General features: G+C 44.9%; 1 protein-coding gene across 8 annotated transcripts in view; it reads left to right on the forward strand.

Moving 5' to 3' along the window:
• Positions 1-19,831, forward strand: part of MRTFA (myocardin related transcription factor A) — a 195,021-nt gene that overhangs the window by 151,201 nt on the left and 23,989 nt on the right. For 6 of the 8 annotated variants that reach the window (XM_004771275.3, XM_013045097.2, XM_013045098.2 and 3 more), the window contains one exon: positions 2,838-2,903. In XM_004771275.3, coding sequence (XP_004771332.1) covers positions 2,838-2,903 — 66 coding nt within the window. Of the gene's footprint in view, positions 1-1,432; positions 1,604-2,422; positions 2,904-19,831 lie in introns of those variants that run through there. The other 2 variants (XM_013045100.2, XM_004771277.3) reach the window with 2 other exon arrangements.

Genomic DNA, 19,831 nt, shown 5'->3' on the forward strand with positions numbered 1-19,831 from the left:
TAAAGGTCTGATCCTTAGTTTCTTTATGTGTAAAATGGAGATAATAATTGTACCATCCTCATAGGCCCCCCCCTTTTTTTAAGTTAAAAGTGTGTTAATCACTTAACACTGGGCCTGATACATAGTGACATTCAGTGACTCCTAGAAGTTAACTATTTGCATTTTATTGTTATTATTAGTGTTGCTGCTAATCTGTGGTTCTAATTTATCTGAAATCACATTTGTAGGTTAGTTTAAATTTATTTTACTGAGTATCATCAAACTTCTTTCACCCTGGCCTGAACCACATCCTTTTTCCTTAGTCCCTTTGTCTATCTCACCAGAGAACCAACCCAGGTGGTCACATCCCATGCCTGTTGTCTCGGCAGCATAGGCTGCAGAAGACCCTGAAGAAGCAGAGAAGTAAGAATCCCATGTTCTGGAATCAGAATGTTTAGGTTCAAATTCTGTTGTACCTCTTATTAGTGGGATAATCTTGGGTAAATTACTGGATCACTCTGGGCATTATTTTTCTACCTGTAAAATGGGGTTAGTAATGTCCCTGTCTTTCCATAGATATGTTAGATTAAATGAGTTAAAATATGAGAGTACACAGAACAGTGTCTGGCACTGAGCACATCGTCTATAAAATGTTAGCCACAAGTGTGTCTGTTGTTTTATCCATTTATTCTAAAAGTCTTTGCTTTTAAGTTTTAATTTGTAAAAATAATAGTAAAAGTTATAACTTCCTGATAAGTTCTCTCAGACTGTATTACCTTTTTTTTTTTTTTTAAAGATTTAATTCATTTATCCGACAGACAGAGATCACAAGTAGGCAGAGAGGCAGGCAGAGAGAGAGGAAGGGAAGCAGGCTCCCAGCCAGGCAGAGAGCCCAATGCGGGGCTCGATCCCAGGACCCTGAGATCATGACCCAAGCCGAAGGCAGTGGCTTAACCCACTGAGCCACCCAGGTGCTCCTGTATTACCATTTTGAGATACAGTTCAGTTCAAGAAACAGTTATTAAATACTTACTGTGTATTGAGTGTATATGGAGGGCATATATTAATAAGGTATATTCTCTGCCCTCCAGGAGTTTATAAACTGGTAGGAGAGATGAGCTATATTCAGGGGCTAACTATTACACAGGGTAAAATACGACTATACTTTTTTTTTTTTCTTTTTAAGATTTTATTTTTTTAGACAGAGGTCACAAGTAGGCAGAGAGGCAGGCAGAGAGAGAAGGGGAAGCAGGCTCCCTGCTGAGCAGAGAGCCCAGTGCAGGACTCGATCCCAGGACCCTGAGATCATGACCTGAGCCGAAGGCAGAGGCCCAACCCACTGAGCGACCCAGGGGCCCCACAACTATACTTTTTAGAACGGACGATCGGTAGCTCACAGGAGGTCTAGAGTAGTTCTGCATGCGTGGGAGTCAAGAAGGTAGGTGAAAAGTGTAGGCATTTCCAAATGAGTGAATAAACAGTTGGGCCAGTACATGGTACCTGAGGAAGAGTAGTCCGACAGGCTTGACGGGGGCACTCGCAGCGGGAGGGGTCCTCCACAAGTAAGGTCGCGAGCGAGGAGGCTGTCTGTGCAACATGGCGAGGCTGTGGCGCCAGAAACTTGGTAAGAGGAGGAGCGTGAGGGAGGTGGAGGAGTCGAAGGTGCCTCAGAAACCTGAATACGAGTTTGGGGGTGGGGAGGTACAGGGATTGCAGATCGTGATTCCATTTTTTAAAGAGATAAGAAAGATGGAAAGTGGGTTGGGTTTTTGGGAGAAAGACAGCTTCTGCTTTGGACCCGCTGACTTTGACATGTATTCGGGACCCTAGTTATGGTTCCGCCATTCCTGGAGGCCTTCTTAAAAACTGCTCTAGGAGTGGAAAAGGCAGGTAACCTAAGATAATAGGATTCCTGTTAGATGCAGGTGTCCCTCAGATGTGACTTGCAGAGACCTTATAATTGAAGACTTAGCACGTCAACGGGCTTTCCCTGGCTCCTAACCCTCCTTCTCTGAATGTTTGCTCAGTTACTTCACCTTCGTATACAAGCCTTGCCATGGTCACTCCGCACGGTATGCGGTGGTAACGCCCTTCACGTTTCGTTGGCATCTGAACTAGAGATCACTTACTTTTAACTTTAGAAAAGTTCTTTCAGGTATTTGGTTAGGTAGTGCTGCCAGACTGGAAACGGGAGACATACTCGTCACCCTCCCCTGTCCCGGGTGCGCTCTGACTCCTGTCGCTTGGTGGTTTCACCCCAACAGGACAAAACTTGACCTGAACAGTGAGAGGAAGAAAGAGTTATGTTGATGGTAAAATGGTTTCTGGTATAGAGAAATGAATTGTTTAGTGAAAATAGGTGTAATTTTTAGGTACAAAAGACAAGATTTTGCAGATAACCTATACTTCCTCATCTGTGTGAGCACAGTATCATTCAGGACACTCACGATGGTAAACTCGTGCTGCCAGGAAGACAGTGCAGAACATCTAGAAAGCTTTTCCTGCTGGGTGTTGGTCCTCATTATATTTCCTTTGAGTTAAGAACTTGTGTTTTTTTAGTCTTTGGAGGAGGATACAGTGTTGTAGGAGGTTTTGAGCAAGAGACAAGACTTGGGTACTTTGTGGATTGTTATCACCCTGCAAGACCCTTCGCAACTTCCTCTCGCCGCCCACAGCAGAATACGGAAACCCTGCTGTATCAGGCCACTTCTGCAATTACAGACCGTCATGATTAAAGGGGTTCTTCTTTCACACTACACTCTTCTGTTCTGAGACTCTCTTTGTATTTGAAAATGTGTCTTTTATGGTGGAACACCCAACTGAGCCTCGGTCTCTCCTCTCTCTTTGCCGCCCTGCAGTGCTGCAGTTGAAGCTCCAGCAGCGCCGGACGCGAGAAGAACTGGTGAGCCAAGGGATCATGCCACGTAAGTGCCTCTCCCTCGCGCTCCGCGTCTGCTGGAGCTCGGGGTCCACAGTGCGTGTGTGCCTGCTGTGCCGTGGGCCGCATCTAACAGAAAACAGGGGCGACAGGTTTCATTTGTCCCTCTCTTACTTGTGCTTTTCCAAGTCCAAGGACTTTTGATCATGGAATGCTAAGATACTGCCCATATTAAGTTCCGTGAAACAGACCGCGCTGGGTTGAACGGTGCCGTCGAACCATCCTCCCCTTTTGAGTTGCTCCTTTTGGGGTTTCTGCTCCCTGTTACCCTCACTTCCCTTTACAGGAGGAGCACATCTCGAGCTGGGGTATTGTGAGAAAGAACCCACATCTTGCATGTGTTTTGCCTTTGTGTTCAGGTGCTTGGGATGAGAAAACCCTTTTCCACCTGGTGTTTTGAATCAACTGCAGTGTTTAGAGTGAGATTCTCCGATCCCTGCGGCTGGCATGGGTGTGAGTGTGCTTGGTGGGGTTCCTGCCGAGCTGGGCGTAGTAGGTGCACAACTACACTTGGGGAGAAATGAAACCAACACTGGAATCTCTTAGAAGTAAGAAATTTTGGTTTTAATACCAGTAGCGTTATAAACTGAGTGGATGCTGGAGCCACGGAGAGCGAGATGTTGCACTTTTTGACATTTCTTTTGAAGTCATCAGCAGAGAGCTTAGGCTCTCCCTCTTCTTTCTTTTCTCTTGAGCATTGCTGCTACTTGGACACACCCTACAAAGTGGAAAGAAAAAAAAAGAGTCCTACAACAACTTCTAGCCTCAGAGTGAGAGAACCGATGTTTTTCTCCTTAACTCAGTGCTGACCTACTGCCACTGTGTTTTCCAAATCCTCAGTCACTTACTCATGCGGAGTAGTTGAGAACCTGGTGTGTGTCCTTGATGCGGCAAGAAAAATCGAGCTCCTGCCCTCCAGAGTTTTATGTTTAAAAGGAGAATAGTGATAATAAACAGAGACAAATAAGATACTTTCAGAGTATGGTAAATGTTACAAAGTAAATTAACCAGTTGGCGTGTTAACAAGAAATAGGAAGGAGATGGGATCTCTTTGGATAGGATAGGATGATCAGGAAAGACCTCCCTGAGGAGGAAATATTTGGGCTGGGGTCTGGAGGATGAGATGGAGTCAGCCATGCAGAAGCAGGCAGAGGGTCAGGGAGAAGCGAGAACAAATGTAAGCGCCTAGTGCAGAGAAGAGCCTGACACGTTTGAAAACATTAAGGAAGTGGGTGTGGCTGGGGCCTAGTGAGTGAGGGGAGCCTAGGCCAAGTTAAGATCGGCAGGGTGGGCGGGGCTAGGAAGAGGGCTTCCCAACTACGGGAAGAGGTAGATTTTGTTTTAGGTACAATGGGAAGCCTTGAAACCTTTTAAGCAAGTGAGAATGGGATTTGATTCATGTCGTGGTGATGGCAGGTCTGTTTCTAAGGGCTAGAACTGTATAGCAGGTGGAAGAAAGGTGAGGTCTGTTTTAATCCTAAGCATCAGCCAGGAACTTAAGTCTCAAATTCAGCTTTTTGTTTACTGCAGTTAACTTCCAAACCATTTACCCACATTATGCTGCTGTCTTCCCTGGCTTTCCAGTGAAGGACTTCCCACCTGCAGCCCTAAAGAATCAGATATAGCGACTGTTTGTGTGGTGGGTCAGTGATGTGATCAGGTAGGGCGCTACTTTGCTTTACAGAACACTCCAGATCTGCCTCGATAAACCCTTCTGTAAGAACAAGTCACCCAGACTCTCATCTCCTTGTCCCTTTCACCAGGGACATCATGTGTTTAATGTCTACTTTGTGCCCAGGGTAGTTAGTCCTGGAGAGATTAAAGAAATATCAAGCAAGGTACCTGCCCTCAGACATTTAACAGTTTATTTGAGTAGCTAAAATTTACTCACATACAAAATAAAGAGCCCTTCAGCATCCTGTGGGGGTGCTGACTAATTACAGTACTAGTTCTGAGAGCATAACGCTATTTCTCAAGATCCGGGAGATGTTTAGGGTCTGAAAGCCTTGCAGAGAGGATGAGGGCCCCGCATTCCTGTGCCTGTCTCATACTTGGTACCAGGGACTACTAGAGCTCACTGCTTAATACAATTGATGGAGTATGGTGTCCTTGCTCAGCATTTCTTGTCATGTTCTGTGCTGTTTAAAGACAGGTGATGCTTCCATTACTGGAGTCAGCTGCTTATACATTTCCCTCCAGCCATACTCTGAACTCCTTGAGAAAGTGTCTTATGCAGAACTGGGCACTGAATGAATGACTCAGGACAGCCGATTTTAAAGTGTGATGTGTGATGTGTGTGTGTGTGTGTGTGTTAGAATGACAGACAGGAACAGATACAACTGTCTTGCAAACTTGTTGGAATTCTAGACATGGAATTTGGAACAATGCTTCTGTTCTGTTAGAAGCCCAGATTCTAAGATGTTCTGAACACCTGATTGTATCCTCTGCACTGTTCTCTTTATCTGTGAAGTGAGAGTAGCTGCCCTTCCTATAGGAACAGGAATTACCTGTTTCCGTGAGAACACCACATCTTCCTCCTACCAAAAGGTCACCTTCAGCTACGGACACAGTCTTGGTTTTCAGCTTTTCTAGTGAAGGAAGTAGGTCACAGTCTTAGATTCTGAGCGATTGTTAATGCCTGGCAATAGTTTCAGGTGTGAAATTCCCTGTTCATCTGCATACCAGATGATACATGGATAGGGTCCTGAGGTTCTCCCCTCAGCCCTGCACCCTGTGAGTAAATTCTTCCTCATCACAGCCCTGCACTCTCTACCCTTATCCTGTGGTAGACTCCAACACCCTCAGCCACCCTGACCTCCCCACCACCTGCCAGCCTCTCACCCTCCAGGCCACAGCTTCCAAAGAAAATAGAGCAGGATTGGAAGCAGATTGTAAGTGACCAGCAAATTGTTGATTGTTGGAGATTTGGAAACCTGAAAAAGTGACATCTGGTTCGAAGGGTCCATTTCCATTCCCATCTTGCTAGCCTAAGGGGTTTCTCTAAAGTGCATTTATACATAAGTTTGTTGTACAACTGAGGAAGTAGGTACACTCTCGAACTGTTGGAAGGGAGTGATGTAGTCATGGCTGTATTCTGCCTCATCATTTCTTTGTTTATATCTTTTATCAAAATTCTTCTCATTCCAGTCTTATTTATAGCTCTGGGAAGAAAACCCACCCACCTCATCTTCCAGAATACTCCTACACAGTTCCCATGTAGGACTGGCTTTCAGTTCTGACAGCATAATCTGTAGGACACCATGTCTTCAATGGCTCCCTTACCTTCAGGGTGGTTCATGTTCTGCATATCGTTCAGAGCTGCCTTTAATAAAGTGCAGGGGATTAAAGCATCTCCCAATTCCTACATACCCCTCTCTGCTGCTTGATACGCTCTGCTCATGGCATCTAAACTATGGGGTATGGAAGTTAGTTTCTGATGTGTTTTTAAACAGGATCATTTACCAGCATCTGTCACTCTCCTCATGTAAGCTTGTGTCTCAAATTTAACACTATATAAACCCTACCAAATACAGAGTGGCAGATAGCAAAGGATTACATATGCCAGGCCCTGAGCCTTCTTTAATAATGTCTGAAGCTCTGCATATCTTGAGGGAGATGAAAGATGGCACAGATAGGAAGCTTGTGCTTAAGTCCAAGATTAAGACCAGAAATGCTGCTGTAGCCAGAGTGAAGATTCATAGAAAACACGGGTCATGTGTGGTACACTCTGTTCTCAAACAGAGCTTTCCCCACAGCCTTTCTCTTTGACATTTAAAGGTGTACTAGGTCATAAGGTTTAGGTGAAAATGAAGAAAATGTTCTGAGCACTGCTTTAGAGGAATAACCTTTTTTAGGAAAACATTGAAGTTCTTCTGACCCAGAAAAATGAGAAAGTCTCCTGTAATCTTTCTGGATTTGAAAGAAGAACCTTGTCTGTCTCTTCCTTCTCAGCCTTCTGTTATTCTCTTTTGAGTCCTTGAGAAAAGCATAGAGTTGCATGTTCCTGTGCTTGTGTGAACCCTCAGTTCACTCTTTTCCCATGTGTGTGTAGTGAAAACACCTTGGCACCTTGGCAAGCATGTGAAGAAATCATTAGTTTTGTCCAGTAGATTCTCTAAGGACCTTGGTCCATTGCTTGAGTGAGCTTGTTTTTGTTTGTTTGTTTGTTTGTTTGTTTTTGTTCTCATTTTAAATGGCGTTTTTGTAGGGTGCCTGGGTGGCTCAGGGTTGAGGCCTCTGCCTTCGGCTCGGGTCATGATCCCAGTGTCCTGGGATCGAGCCCTGCATCGGGCTCTCTGCTTGGCGGGGAGCCTGCTTTCTCCTCTCTCTCTCTGCCTCCCTCTCTGCCTACTTGTGATCTCTGTCTGTCAAATAAATAAATAAAATATCTTATAAATAAATAAATAAATAAATAAATGTCGTTTTTGTGCACCAAGTGGGTGTCATTGGTGACCTTAACCACCGAATAGTTAGAAGAATCCAAAGAGTGTGAGGGCATCACAGTTCAGAGAGGGCAGCCAGTTGCTGTCAATCCAGAAGACTCACAAACCGCCTAGGTCCTGAGAGGTACTCAAATGGGTTGCTAGGTGAAAAAGTGAACCATTTGGTCAGCTAGTTTTGACTAGCTTGTGGGTGTGCAGATAGGTGCTGCATATCTCAGATTGAATCTGTAAAGAATGGCTTTATGTAACGAATCCCCACCACTCTGTATTTTCAATAAACTTGGCTGTATCTTGACTTCCTAACCCTTAGTTCTGCAGTCTGATCCCTTCCTTTGTCACGTTTCAGCTGTCAGTGTTAGCTCAGTGATCTATGTAGAGACAGTGTGCCCAGTTGTAGCACTCATGGCTAATCTGTCATGTCATAGGGCCCCACGGTTAGCTGGAAACCTCCTGTTCATCTGATTATAGCAATCTCTGCACCAAGGAGAAATTTCTTTTAAACTCTGACAAGAGGTTATTTAATGGCTTAAAGTATTAGGATTGAGCACTATGATCTTTGACCTTCTGAAGCTAAATTTCTTCTTAATATTTTTATTTGTAACTTAGGAATTAGTACTTATATTATTCTTCACCAAATGTACAAACTGAGTTTGCATATTCTCTTTCCTTATTTGTGGATCAAATCCATTTTTGTAAAGCTCTTTTAAAACTGATTTTTGTGGGGTGCTTGGATCACTGTTAAGCCTCTGCCTTTGGCTTAGGTCATGGTCTCAGGGTCCTGGGATGCTTGCTTACAGGGAACCTGCTTCTCCCTCGCTCTCTGCCTGCCTCTCTTATGATTTCTGTCACATAAATAAAATCTTAAAAAAACAAAAACAAAAACCTGAAATTTGGGAGTGCCTGGTGGCTCAGTGGGTTGGGCCTTTGCCTTTGATTTGGGTCATGATCTCAGGATCCTGGGATCGAGTCCCACATTGGGCTCTCTGCTCAGCAGGGAGCCTGCTTCCCCCTCTGCCTCTGCCTGCCTCTCTGCCTACTTGTGATCTCTCTCTCTGTCAAATAAATAAAATCTTTAAAATAAATAAATAAATAAAACAAGCCTGATTTTTGTTTTTGTAACCCCTGCAAGGATAAACCAACTTCCTGAAGCCCCAGAGTTTCTTGTAATGAGAAGGAGGCTACAATTTAGTTTTGTCATCTAGTGACTTGGAGACATAGCATGGGATCTTTTCCCCCATTACTAGAATTCAAAAGAACTAGCCATGGGGCTGCCTGACTGGCTTGGTTGGTGGAGTGCACAACTCTTCTCCCAGTTGTGAGTTCGAGCCCCACATTGGGTGTAGAGATTACTTAAAAATAAAATCTTTTGGGGAGGTTATGTGCTATGGTGAGTGTTGTGAAGTGTGTAAACCTGGCGATTCACAGACCTGTACCCCTGGGGCTAATAATATATGTTTATTAAAAATTTTTTAAAATTAAATAAAAAAAATAAAATCTTTAAAATCTAAAAACAAACAGGGGCACCTGGTGGTTCAATCAGTTAAACATCTGACTTTTTTTTTTTTTTTAAAGATTTTATTTTTTTGACAGAGCGAGCATGAGCCAGGGGAGGGGCAGAGGGAGAGGGAGAAGCAGACTCCCTGCTGAGCAGGGATCCCTATGCAGGGTTAGATCCCAGGACCCTGGGATCATGACCTGAGCTGAAGGCAGACACGCCAAACATCTGACTCTTACTTTCGGCTCAGGTCATGATCTCAGGGTTGTGAGATCAAGTCCCACATCAGGCTCCACACTGGCTGTGGAGTCTGCTTAAGATTTTCTCTCTCCCTCTCCCTCTGTCTGTGCACCCCCCCCACCCTGCAAAATAAGATAAAATAAAAAATAAAAACAAATAAAAGAACCAACCATAAGGTCAGTCCCATCCAATAGCACTTTTAGCAACAATAGAAATATTCTATAACACTAGCCACTAGCCATACGAGCTGTTTGAGCACTTGAAATGTGGCTAGCTTAACTGAAGAGCAGAATTTACAATTTAATTTAATTTAATTTTAATTAATTTAAATAGTCACATGTGACTGTAGCTATTATATTAGTGAAGTTTTAGGCCTTATTTTGCCACTTAGGAACAAGGTGAGTTTGGGCAACCCTATTAATTTCTGAACTCAACTTCTACTTTTTATAAAAAGGAAATAAGCCTTCTCACCTACCCCACAAAGTTAGTTTGGAAATAAATGAGGTGTTCATGCTTTTGAAATATAGGCAGTGTTATTCTCAGTTAAGATGGAGGATTTGTGACACCCGGGTGGCTGAGTCAGTTAAGTCTCTGCCTTCAGCTCAGGTCATGATCCCAGGGTCCTGGGATTGAGTCCAGCATCGGGCTCCCTGCTTAGCTGGGGGTCTGTTTCTCGCTCTTCCTCTCTCTCTGCCCCTCATCATTTGTTCATGTTCTCTCTCCTTCTCTGTCTCAAATAAATTCTTTATTTAAAAAAAAAAAAGAAAGAAAGAGGAGCATTAGCTTGGATCTATGCCCCCCACACATATATATCATTGATTTCTCTCAAAACCAGTGTTTGGGAATAGGAACTATTTTTCAATAAATCCTCCATTTTTCTTCCTACCCACAGATTAAAAAACAGTTGCTGAAAATTGTTGAGTCAAAGAACCACTGGATAACATAGTGTTCTGTTAAGACTATTACTATTTTGTTAAAGATTGTTCCTATTTTGGTCCTATATTAGCAGGACTATGATTTTATTAGCTTAAGCTCTCGTGGCAGTGGATGTTTCTTCTTTAACCTCTCTTAAACAAAACAATTATGTGTCTGGGTTGGAAATGTTTTTTTTAATTTCTGGGCAACTTGCCAAGAGACAGAAATGTTCACCCATGGGGATACGGTGGTGATTCCAGGGCGGATGAGGGTCTGGTTTGAGGCTGAATTGCTCTTTTCTTTTAAAACTTAAATTTAGGATGACAAAAGCATTGGCTTCAAGGAAATGTCATTTGTCTAGTTTAAAGCAGAGTGTTGCAGTGTTGAAGGCTAGTCCCAGCGGCTACTTGGTCTAGGTGGGGACTGGGGTGAGAGCAGATCCTCACCCCGGCTCCCATCATTTCCCATTTGCTCCAGTCCACTTGGGATTTGCTAGAAGCTCTTCGGTAGTCTCTGTGGCCCGCATCCCTTTCTGGTAGGAGCCCAGAAGAGGTGTCCCTTAAACCCCACAGTTTGCCTGCTGCCTCCGGTCCAGGTCATGCCCTCAGGCTCATGCTTCCAGATGCTGACCCTCACAAATGTTCCTGTGGTCCATCTGGCTCCTTTGGATCATTGATAGCTTTGTATGAGAGAGCTAGTCACCTGTTTCCTTTGTAAAGTTGAGGTAAAATTGGGGCTCCTGGCTGGCTCAGTCAGAAGAGTGTGTGACTCTTGATCTCAGGATTGTGAGTTTAAGCCCCATGCTGGGTGTAGAGATGACTTAAATATTTTAAAAATAAGATTTTAGGGATGCCTGGGTGACTCAGTTAAGCATCTGCCTTCGGCTCAGGTCATGATCCCAGGGCTCTGGGATCAAGCTCCACATTGGGCTTCTTGCTCAGCAGGGAGCCTGCTTCTCCCTCTGCCTGCCATTCTCTTTCTCTCTAACAAATAAATAAAATCTTTAAAAAAATGATCAACAACATATTAGTTTCGGGTGTACAATATAGTTGTTGTTTTTTTTAAGATGCAGAGAACCCTGCCTAATTGAGATGATGTTTCTTTAGCCCAGAAATGTGACCCTTTCTCTGTAATTGAATACCAAGGTGACATGGCATTTGAGAAATACCATTGTAAATTGTGTGTCCTAGGATTGGGGCTAACCTGACCCTAGATCTGAAGCCCAGAGAAAATTGTGTCAGGCATGTGGACTCAGGAGTACTCTCTTTCATCTCAGGAGATCAGCTGATCGTGTCACTCCGGGGTGTTATATATTTCATTTCTGATAGATACTGCGACCTCTTCCCTGCTATCATAAGGTCTATTCACTCAGTGGTCAGTGACCAGCACCATACATCCTCCTTGACCAGTTGGTAACAAATCCCAAAATAGGACTCTAGAGTGAGTTGTATATTCATGTTCTCAGCATATTCATTGTTGAATTTAAAGAAGAATCCAAAAAAAGAGGGGGAGGTGTGCCTGGGTGGCTCAGTTGGTTAGGCGTCTGCCTTTGGTTCAGGGCATAACCTCAGGGTCCTGGGATCAAGCCCAACATCCGGCTCCCTGCTCAGTGGAGAGCCTGCTTTTCTGTCTTCCTCTGCCTCCTGCTCTGCTTACTTGTGCTATCTCTCTGCCAAATAAATAAATAAAACTTTTTAAAAAAAGAAGAAGAATCCAACAGGGAGCCCTGTTGAACAGGCCATCAAAAGTCTTCTTGGTAAGAGTTCTTGATAAAATTTAATATCTAAAAAGTTAAGTAGGTATTCAGTTTTATTTAATAGTTCTGAAGTGGGGACACCTGGGTGGCTCGGTTGGTTGGGTGTCTGACTCCTGATTTTGGCTCAGGTCATGATCTTGGGATCATGGGCCTGAGCCCTGCCTCCAGCTCTGTGCTCACAGCAGTCTTCTTGTCCCTTTCCTGGTGCTCCTCCCTCTGCTTGCTCTCTCTCTCTCAAATAAATTAATTTTAAAAATCTTTAAAAATAATAATAATTCTCAAAGTACCTGAGATAGCCAAGACCAACTTCTTTTCAAGGTAGTAAAGGGAGTGAGGGAGTTTATAAAGTTGCTCGTTGAAACTGCTCACAGCGTTCACCTGCACCAATCACATAGGCGAGGTGGGGGTCGGGGGTCCTCGTAGCCCCCACTGGGGCCCACTGGGATGCGATCTCTAGAAGGGCAAAAGTGATTTGGAGTTTTTATCTACACAGATGACTTAAGCCTGTTGATAATGGGACTCGGTAAGAGGCAGTGGCTTTTGGGGGCATGTGTGCTTCACCCGGGGAGCGGGGAGCGTTGGCGGGGCGGATAACTGACTGATCCAGAGCGTTAGGCCAGGCTGTGATGGGAGAGCTGGGTATGAACGTGCTCACCGTAGATGTCAAAGGGAAACTCCGAAGACCAAGTTAACCATCTTTAGCCCCTCATATTTTAACCTTTTGGAATTCAGTGAACCTGCTGATACGCATGCCATCGAAGATCGCACACTGACCTTCTTTCCCTAGTCTCAGGCTCTCTCACTGGGGTCAAGGTTGTGACACTGGGGTCAAGGTTGTGACACTCTGGAACAGCTTGCGTTTCTGGGAAGGAAAAGATTCAGCATCCCGAGTCTCCTCTTTTACATTGATTCTTGGTTGCTGGCTTTCCTGCTGGTTTGGGTGGCGGTGACAGCCCCGGTGCCAAAACAGGGGTGGTGGCAAGTCTGAGAACCAAAACAGGATGTGTACGCGGCACGTTTTCTGACTGTTTGGATTCTCGCTTGCACACATGCCATCACCCAGCTCTTTCTTCAATTCACATGGATTTAGTTCTGGTTTCTGTTGTCACGGCCAGCCCCCGGAACTGTCGACACAACTCTTCAGTTAGTGTCTTTGTTGCCGGATAATACCGTAGGCATTTTGGTATGACAGCTGAGAACAGTAAGACAGAAGTTGGAAGTCCAGCCCAGTTAGCTGTCAGCATTGGATTCCACATGCATGCTGTTTCCTGCAGGAGGATGGACCAGAGAAAAGCTGAACCAGTAACAGTGCCTCAGGTTTAACAGAGCCTCTAGCAGCTGGCAAAGCACTTTCACTTTATTAGTACCAACGGCCGTCAGCGCAGTGGTTCGTACAATTGCCATATTGTAGGTGAGGCCATTGAGGCTCAGAGGGGCCATGTGACCACCACTGAAAGACAGAAGCAGAGCCAGTCCTGTCTCCCTTCTCCAAAGTCCATGCTAACTCCTGAAAGTCACAGACTAATGTTTGTTGTGTTTTTTTTTTTAAGATTTTATTTATTTATTTGACAGAGATCACAAGCAGGCAGAGAGGCGGGCAGAGGGAGAGGGGGAATCAGGCTCCCTGCTGAGCAGAGAGGGGCTTGATCCCAGGACCCTGAGATCATGACCTGAGCCGAAGGCAGAGGCTTTAACCCACAGAGCCACCCAGGTGCCCCAAGACTAATGGTTCTAAATGACAGGAATTTTATGGTAATAGCCTGCTGTACTCCCCCTCCCCACCCCCCACAGTTTCAGTAGTGAAAGTTGAAAACAGCATCAGATCAGGACCCACAGTTAGTGAGGTAAGGTGAAAGCTGGTAGTGGGTGGTGAGAGGAGCACTAAAATCGCTTCCAAGTTGCTGTCCCTTTCTGCCTGCTGTTTGAAGGCCAGGGCCGTCTTTCCATTTCTGTCATAATAACCTTTAGTTAGATCAGAGCTGCTTGATTTTCTCTGATGCCACTGATGCTCCTTAGACAATCTTACATTGTCCCTTCGCTGCACAGTTGCGTGGGTTCCCGAGGTTCAGCACAGTTGTGGGGCTTCACAGATGTTCTGCGGCAGTACAGTGTGCCCCAGGTTAGGAGGCCCTGCTTTGCCCAGATACAGAGCCCTTAGATTCTGATCACACATAAAGGTCACTCACCAGGGGCATGGCTGACCTCTGTGCTTTCATCACTCAGGTGTGTAAGGGACCCTCCCCAGATTCCAGTAGTCCTCTGGGCTCCTCACACTTCCTTTCTATAGCTGCCTTCTATGGAGTGTGCTCGCCGGGCTCCAGAGACAAACAGTGGGTACTGGGCCCTCCCTGGGGTGGGAGGGGAGTTGCAAAAAGACCTGATCCTTTGACTCTTAAAAATGCATGCTTTGGGGCGCCTGGGTGGCTCAGTGGGTTGAGCCGCTGCCTTCGGCTCGGGTCATGATCTCAGGGTCCTGGGATCGAGTCCCGCATCGGGCTCTCTGCTCAGCAGGGAGCCTGCTTCCTTCTCTCTCTCTGCCTGCCTCTCAGTGTACTTGTGATTTCTCTCTGTCAAATAAATAAATAAAATCTTAAAAAAAAAAAAAAATGCATGCTTTGCAACCCAGGGCGGTGAACCTGAAAAGGGCTCAGGAGATTAAACTCTACTAATTTGTGGGCACCTACATAGCTAGCAGAGCTGAAATTTGGAACTAAGCTGTTGAAAGAGGATTTATCAAGTCCTTACTAGGTGTACTTCATGGTCACTTAGCCCCTGGTGTTGGAGAGTGAGCAAATGAAAGTCCTTTCTCATCTGTGCTGACACCTTTCCTCTGCCTTTTGGACTTAGGGAAACAGTGGGTTTGGAATTTTAGTGGCACCGGAATCCTCAAAGAACTTAATGAGTAAAAGTCTTGAAGCCCAGGAATCTGCATCCCAGAGAGAGTCTTGCACTCCAGAGTCAAGCTAATGCCAATGACTCTCCAGCTGCACCCAGAGGGACACTGGACCAAAGGCTGCTGATCTTTTCCCTTTTCATTTTTAGTGGCAGCATAGATCACTGTTACTGTCTTCTCGCACTAATTCTCAAGTAGAGGATAGCCTGTCTGTGTGATTCAAGAGTGATGACAAATTTCTAGGACCTCTGAGGCTGCTGCTTATGGAATGACCCAGTTTGGACAGCTTGTGAGTCCCTTGTCTCCAGGGCTGGGGACCCCGTACCATGTCAGTGGTCCCTTGACCAAGTTAACAAAGTGCCTGAAGCAGTGTGACAGACTAGTGCTAGGCCAAGGGATGGGACAAAAGGCTCCATTAACTTTGGAAAGAGTTTGTTTCTTATATAGAGACCCCTTCTGCTATGTTGGCCCCTTCAGGGAGGTCTGGAGGGAAGAGGAATGGCAGAATGTGTGTCCACTTGGACATTTTTTGAGGTTCTATTTGAAGTCCTCCCTCTGTCTCATTGCCAGTATTAGAGAAAAGGACAAGGCAGCATCTCTTAGAGGACTGGCTGGGAGCTGAAAGCAGAATGCAAAAGGTCAGATTAAAATCACTGAGGTTTTTGTTTCTTTGTGTGTTTTTGTTTTGTTTTGTAATTATCACATTTTGGGGCCGGGGGCCTAGAAACGTGACCAGAGATGATCTTTGTGTCCCGGTCCCCCTCCCCTCCTCCTGCCTCTGTTGTGCTGAAATAGAGACAAGTAAAAAGATACAAATTTTGGAATCAGAAGAACCAAAGTCTCCATTCTGTAGTTGATTGGGATGTGATCTCAGGCAAGTCAGGTCTCCAGTATGAATTGGGGAAAATAATAAGTTCCAAGAAGCTCAAGGAAGGTCATTCCCAACATCCTGTACAAACATCAGGGAGAACGGGAGGCCGTGTGCAGCAACTCTGTGTTGCTCTCGGGAGCCTTGGTGTCCATTACTAGGTTGGCAGACACGGTCCTTTATTTCTTCTCCCCACGTCATTTCCTCTAGTAGCACTTGAAGACAGGATCAAGCCCGAAGTCCTGCAAAGGCCCGGGGGTCGCCGCTCTTGGCCTTCCCTCCGTAGCTCCTGCCGCTCCTGTTCTGCTCTGCTGCCCTGGCCTGACGGCCTCTGTCGCCCAGGCCGGCTCCCACCTGGGGCCTCTGCTCTCCTTGTCTGGAGGCTCCTCCACGGATGCCCGTGGGGCTCCCTCCTTCCTCTGGGCTCTGTTCAGAGGGTACTCCAGAGCATCTCCTGACCTTCCGGAGAGAGAACTGCTCCTGCCCCCACAGAATGACTCTCTCTCACTCAACTCCTCCTTTATGTTTCTTCGTGGCCCATAGCACCTCCTGCCAGTGGTCGATGTTCATTTGTTCTCTGTGTCCTTCACTAGCATGTAGGCTGAGGAGAACATGGCTGTCCTAGCACCGAAACAGAGTCTGACGCATGGGCTCTCTGTAAATATTTCTTGGGAGAATGAGTAATTAACTGTTAGCACATCCTAACCTCTTAGGAGACATAAACCTCTGGACCCTACTTCCTCACCTCTTCTCCACCTGGTGCATTGTGTGCCCCAGCAGCCTACTGGCCTGGCTCCGAGACCAGCGGCCACTTCCTAAGTGTCAGTAATCCTGTGGACACTGTGTAAGCCTTACTTTGTCTATCCTGCCCACTGCTGCTGTCTCTCTTCTCCTACTCTCGTTCTTTTTTTTTTTTAAGATTTTATATATTAGAGAGACAGTGAGAGAGAGCATGAGCAAGGAGAAGGTCAGAGGGAGAAGCAGACTCCCCAGCTGGGAGCTGGGAGCCCTATGCGGGACTCGATCCTGGGACTCCGGGATCGTGACCTAAGCCGAAGGCAGTCGTCCAACCAACTGAGTCACCCAGGTGTCCCCCTACTCTTGTTCTTGAGGCTGACTCCTGAGAGCAGCTTTGCATAGCTCTCTTCTGCCTCAGAGAGCCACTTCTGTTTCCTTTGCTGGGCTCTCTTCATCATTAGTGATGAACTGAATCACTTAAATTCTGGGATTCTCTTAAGATTCAGCACTGGCAAGGATTTTCTTCTGTTTCTACATAACCTATCAGATAATCTTTGAATGATATCACATACACACACACACACACGTGTACACACATGCACACACTTGCACATCTCTTGGTAGGATGTCTCATGATCAACTTGTACCAGCATGCCCCTAACTGAACAGTTTCCCACCCTATCCCAAGCTTGCTCCTCCTGTAGTCTGAGAGGGTTAATGGCATAACCTTTCACCCAGTCATTCCACTTGATTCTTCCCAATGTCCTCTTGATCACTACTACACGATCTTGGAAAGATGCAGGTCTTACTATTTTGCCATTCCCAGTGTCATAATTGATTTCAGGCGGGGGTCCTCAGTAGATGCTGAAACAATGAGGTAAATGATGGTCAGGGAACAGGATTTTCACATGGCCACAAATGACATTAACTACAAAGGAGGAAGTGCTATGGAGACATCTCCTGTCACCTTTCGAACTTCTAGCACCATCAGTGGTTGGGCAACATGGTATAAGTGTTTTCTAAACCAAGAGTTACACATCACCTGGAGTCTCCTTGCCAAAAATTTTTAACCTAAATCTAATCATGAGAAACAAATTCAGAATATAGGACATTCTGCAAGACAGATGGCTTAGATACTCAGGTTAGTGTCACAAAAACCGAAAAAAGGCAAAGACGTACTATTCTAGATTGTGACTGAAGAACAACCAAATAAGGTGCATGTTCTCAACTAAATCCTAGATTGGGGGGAAATCTAAAAAATTATAAAAGACGTTTTGGGGGGGGCAACTGAGGAAATTCAAATATGGACTGTAAATTAGATTATATTATTGAATCAGTCTTAATTTTCTTGAGAATGATAAAGGTATTTTAGTTCTATAGGAGAATGTCCTTATTCTCAGGAAATGCACATTAAGGAATTTGGGGATGAAATGTCTCGGTATCTGCAACTTTCAAGTAATTCTTTAAACAAAAATCGTGTGTGTATATGCTTGTGCGTGTATGCTGGAGAGAGAAAACAAATCTAGCTAAAAGATAGCTGGTGGATCTAGGTCATAGTTACATGGCTGTTCACTGTTCTCTCGGTGTATTTGTAAGTTTCATAGATTCAGAATTAAAGGGATACAAGGAAGGGGAGCATGTAGACATGGGGGGGGGTGGAATGAGTGTGTACCAATTACCAGCTGTGTTTCTGCTTATTTTATTTTTTCATATAAATCAAGTAAGAGGTGCCTGTGTAGCTCAGTGGGTTAAGCCTCTGCCTTCAGCTCAGGTCGAGGTCTCAGGGTCCTGGGATTGAGCCCCCCATCAGGATCTCTGCCCAGCAGGGAGCCTGCTTCCCCCTTCACCACCGCCACCCACCTCTCTGCCTACTTGTGATTTCTGTCAAATAAATAAAATCTTTTAAAAATATATTAATCCAAAATTGCTGTAGAAAAAATTTTAAGTCTATTCAAATAAAGTTGTCTAAGGTCAGCATAGATAATACAAAAATATACATATTTAAAAAATAAAACATCAAGTAAGAAGTATCCCCCACCCACCCTCCATGCAGGTCTGTTTTTGTCACTCCCTTGGTTAGTGTGGTGGCCACATACAGATCTCTGGATACAGTTCTTTTTTTTTTTTTTTTTTTTAAGTTTGTATTTATTTATTTGACAGAGATCACAAGTAGGCAGAGAGGCAGGCAGAGAGAGAGAGAGGAGGAAGCAGGCTCCCCACCAAGCAGAAAGCCTGATGTGGGACTTGATCCCAGGACCCTGGGATCATGACCTGAGCTGAAGGCAGAGGCTTTTTTTTTTTTTTATAATTTTTTATAAACATATATTTTTATCCGTGAATCGCCATGAAGGCAGAGGCTTTAAACCCACTGAGCCACCCAGGCACCCAACTCTGGATACAATTCTTTTTTCTTTCTTTCTTTCTTTCTTTTTTTTTTTTTTTTTTTTAATATTTATTTATTTATTTGAGAAAGAGACAGTGAGAGAGAGCATGAGTGAGAAGGTCAGAGGGAGAAGCAGACTCCCTATAGAGCTGGGAACCCGATGCGGGAATTGATTCCGGGACTCCAGGATCATGACCTGAGCTGAAGGCAGTTACTTAACCAACAGAGCCACCCAGGTACCCCTAGATACAATTCTTAATAGCACTTGAAAAATATCATGCCACTTTCTGCTGGCGCCCTTGGTTTCTGATGAGAAATTTGCTGTCATTCAAATTGTTTTCCCTCTGGTTGCTTTCAAGTTTTTCATCTTCAAAAGTTTAATTGTGATGTATCCTGGCATGAATTTCTTTGGGTTTCTCTCTTCCAGGTTGCTCATCCTTTGAATCTATGGACTTAGGTCTCTTGCCACATTTGGGGAGTTTTTAGCATTTATTTCTTTAAGTACTTTTCAACCCACCTTTTTTCTTCTTCATCCAGGGCTTGGATGATATGATGTTAGATTTTTTTTTTTTCTTTTTTAATGAGTACAGGTGACCTTGTTATCCCTGAGCCACAGTGAAAGTCCTGTCTCTTCAGCCCTTCCCTGACAGCAGAGAGGGGAGAGGTGTCTTATTTCTCCTAGGTGGGTTATAAGTCCAGGTTCCCTGTTTGGTCTCCACTTATTCCTTGGGGTGTGGGGAGGGTATTTGTTACTGGCTGGTGAGAATGAAAGCCCCAGCTTCATACTTGGCCTTCTTTGATACCTTTGGGCAGGGAATTGGAGAGCTATATTATAATAGCCTTGCAAGGCGGGGGAATCTAGACTCCTGGTGGCAGATGAGGTGTTTGTTGTGGTGTCTGTCTGGAATAGAACGATTATTATCTAAAAGTTTTGTTTGGTGAGTTTGCCTTTTTTCTGGTCCTTTGGGCAGTGAGAGTAGGTTTTGCTGCGGCTTTTTCGTCTGCCTCCATTGGCGTTTCCAGATTGTTGGTTTCTTCAGCTCCAAGTCTGGGATGTAGGAGATAAAGAGGAAACCCAGGGAACTCACCACTGCATCGTTCTTCGGGTCCCAAGGTCTCTAGCCAGTTTGCCTTCTTCTCTTCACCTTTCAAAACCTACTTAGGTTGGTTTGCTTTATTGTTAT

The sequence above is a fragment of the Mustela putorius genome, unplaced genomic scaffold, assembly GCF_011764305.1.
Source record: "Mustela putorius furo isolate JIRA1106 unplaced genomic scaffold, ASM1176430v1.1 tig00000738_pilon_pilon_pilon, whole genome shotgun sequence".
Taxonomy (NCBI): domain Eukaryota; kingdom Metazoa; phylum Chordata; class Mammalia; order Carnivora; family Mustelidae; genus Mustela; species Mustela putorius.